Below are 3,016 nucleotides of genomic sequence, written 5' to 3' on the forward strand. Positions count from 1 at the left end.
TAAAAAACGATTTTTCATCTTTCTTGTCAGTTTCAACTTTAGGAAAGTATTTTGGATCTTTTATGCCATCAAAATCACAACCTTTTTCATCCTTGCAGGGTTTCTACGTGGTGTGCCTTTACATTCGTCTGCCGTTTTTTCGGTTCTTCTGGTTTGTCTGTTTTGGTTGGACATGAGGGACTTGCCTGGTTTTTATTCTTTTTTCCCTCTTCGACAATGAAGCTTCTGAAGGTGTGATAAGTTTGAGCTGCTGCTAGCTCTTTGGCGTCAGTTATTGTTGACATCTGCTTGTTTCAATCTCCTCCAACTGCCGCTTTTGCGGGTATTAGCACTTTCAGTTCTTTGATTATTGTATTTTTAACAGCCTCGTTATTATTTCCGAACGCTGATTTAAGGAATGCGTCGACTTTTGGCGTTGTTTTGCTATCTGAGTATGTTGCGTCGTCGCCGTCAATTGCCTTGGATATTAGTTCCTTTAGTTGCTGCTCAGTGGCTAGCGTTGTAATCGGTGGTTCTGTGGTTGCAGCTTTTAGTGCCATCTCTGCGTTTTGCATCTTTAATATTTCTGCCAGTTCCATTTTTATTGTTTTTGCTGATGGGATCGCGGTTGTTGATCCGACTTCGCTGTAGGCCTGTGTACCGCCTCTGGCTTGCAGCTTCGCCTCTACCTGCTGATTTTTGAAGAGCTTGCCGCCTTTAATGCCTATCCCGGTTGCTGTTCCCGACGTACAGCGGCTCCTACCAGTTACACTGCCGCTTGTGCTGCTCTTCCCCACAAAGTTAGGTCGTCACAGGCGTTAGTGCCGGGTGTCGCTGCAACTGCTGTGTATAAGATGGCTGTTGGCTGTGCTGGAGCTGGGCTGTCGGCGGGTGTTGTGGCCGCTCTTGCCTCTTCGTTTTTCATACACACTCCATGGGGTTTCGTGCTGATATGTGGGGTTATCTTGGTGCCTGTGGTGTCCGTTGCCGCCGCACCTGCTGTTTTCAAGGCGGCGTCTTGTATCTTGGCGTTGCCAACTTCTTGCAATGTCTCCTGGCTGCCGGCTAAGTTCCCAGCCGCTATAAGCCCTGCCAATATTTTGCTAGCGTCAGCTGCAACCGCCTTCATGACCTTTTGTGCTTCTCGGTTTGTGGCTGTTGCGAGGACTTTCGCGCTGAGTTTTTGGTCGCCCGAACGTGTTTCTGCCACTACACGTAGCTTTCTCGCCTCCTGGCTCTGCCTTAGGGCTGTGGTTAGGGCATTGGTTAGCAAGGTTTCCGCAGATTTGGCTATCTCCCTCAGTTGTGCCGTCGCATCGCATGGCGTGACCACCTGCAGCTTCGCCGGTTTCGCCTCGACGAGGGTCTGCAGCATTGTTGTTAGAAGTACCGCTAGAGATATTATTTTTTACACCTGTGCCATCGCTTTTTCGTTGTTTCTATCTACTGAACGCTTTCTTTATGTAGCGTTTGGAGTTGTATGTGCCTTGTGCCCGACCCTGTCATAATTTTAATGGGGTTTCGAAGAAATATTGCATTTCTTCCTTTGGATGACCGCTGTAACCTGTTTCTTCTATTTTCTGGATTCCAATGTATGCGTCCGCACCGGCAGCAGTACATTATTACGGTGTTGAAAAGCGTGGATGCCGCTTGGCGAATATCGCTTTAATCTCTGGCCTGTCTTTTAGTCTCTGTAAGTACAAATCTCAGCCTGGTGCCTACCCGTCTCTTGCTAGCTATTATCAAAGCGGCTGCACAACCTGGAATTTTGCTTGCAACCAGAATTAGGTTGTGCACCTACATTTACTGGGTTGGTTCCCCTTGAGTTTTAGTGCCATCTGCGGTTCATTCCTCTAATTTTACTCGATTTAGTCTTACTACCGGTCTTATGCATGTCAGTTGAGAGCTATTGAGTTTTCATCTATTACTACGTAAAGCCAGTCCTACGATCCTCTGAAAAAACATTCCTATCTCTTCTCTTGGTGTTCCAGTGCCTGTGCTTAGCTATCATTTCTTTTTTTCGACAATTCTTCTTCACATGCTGGTATGATAACCACGTAGAGGTGTTTTTTTCTCATTACAACGTTATTCTTCTGCTTGTGCTTTACTTCTTGTTTGAGATGATTATATTTGCGACTAAGACTTGGTCCATTCGCACCTGTGCGAAGCTTTCGAAACTTTGTTATTTGGTTGATACTCTCAATCAAATTTGACTTAAACTTCGTCTTCATATGGGTTGCTTGTTCCTTGAAATGTCATAGTCACTGGACAGTATTTCAATACACAATTGGTGGAATACTATCATTGATCTTCTCTACTTCGTAGGGATTTTCCATTGGTTTATATATATGTAATTTTAAGCAGTTTCAGTGTCTCTACTTTTCTTTTTCTGTCTACAGTAATTCCAGTGTAGTCTTAGGTTTAACATTTTATTTCCAATAATACTTTATTATTTTCATAAAATATTGGCCACTATTACGATATACGATAAGAAAATTTATATGTCACCTCACAAATATCCAATACCTTTCTTTCTCTGCAGAACCTAATACAAGGGACTCCAGACAGATAAAAAACCGAAATTGTCATAATTTCTGCTGTTGCATCTATCCATTTTTGAGTTAAATACGGCGTGTTTTCATTTCCTCCTAAATTATTCCATTACTTACTATGCTTTTGCGCATCCAGCTGCTTGACTTCGTATTTTTCGTTTTTTTTGCCTTTCTTCGCTGTTTCTAGACAGCGTTACGATCACATCTTTCATGTAAACAATATTCTGTCTATACCTCATTTAAGTTCTATCATCTTGATGTACGTAATGATGTCCAACGTCAGTTAACTGTGAGGAGCTGTGCGTATTCTATGCCACACTTTCTGCCTTTCTCCGCCTCATTAATAATATTCTCGCTCTCTCCTTTTTGTTCTTTCTCACTCACATGTTATCATTGCACCACACTGTTGTTCGAAGTTGTTCGTATTTTTTGCTCTAATTTATTTTTCACCAACACTCTTATTATAATATTAGTATATACACACT

The 3,016-nt window shown here is 42.8% G+C and overlaps 1 pseudogene across 1 annotated transcript; it reads right to left on the reverse strand.

The window, feature by feature from the left end:
* Positions 1-4: 4 nt before the first annotated feature.
* TEOVI_000756700:pseudogene lies at positions 5-1,387 on the reverse strand (annotated as a pseudogene). Its single transcript is given in 4 exon segments — positions 5-115; positions 118-135; positions 138-749; positions 752-1,387. Coding segments are annotated over 4 exon segments (1,377 nt in total).
* Between the last annotated feature and the right edge of the window lie 1,629 nt (positions 1,388-3,016).

The sequence above is a fragment of the Trypanosoma equiperdum genome (genome assembly GCF_001457755.1).
Source record: "Trypanosoma equiperdum strain OVI genome assembly, contig: ctg_1007, whole genome shotgun sequence".
Classification (NCBI taxonomy): domain Eukaryota; phylum Euglenozoa; class Kinetoplastea; order Trypanosomatida; family Trypanosomatidae; genus Trypanosoma; species Trypanosoma equiperdum.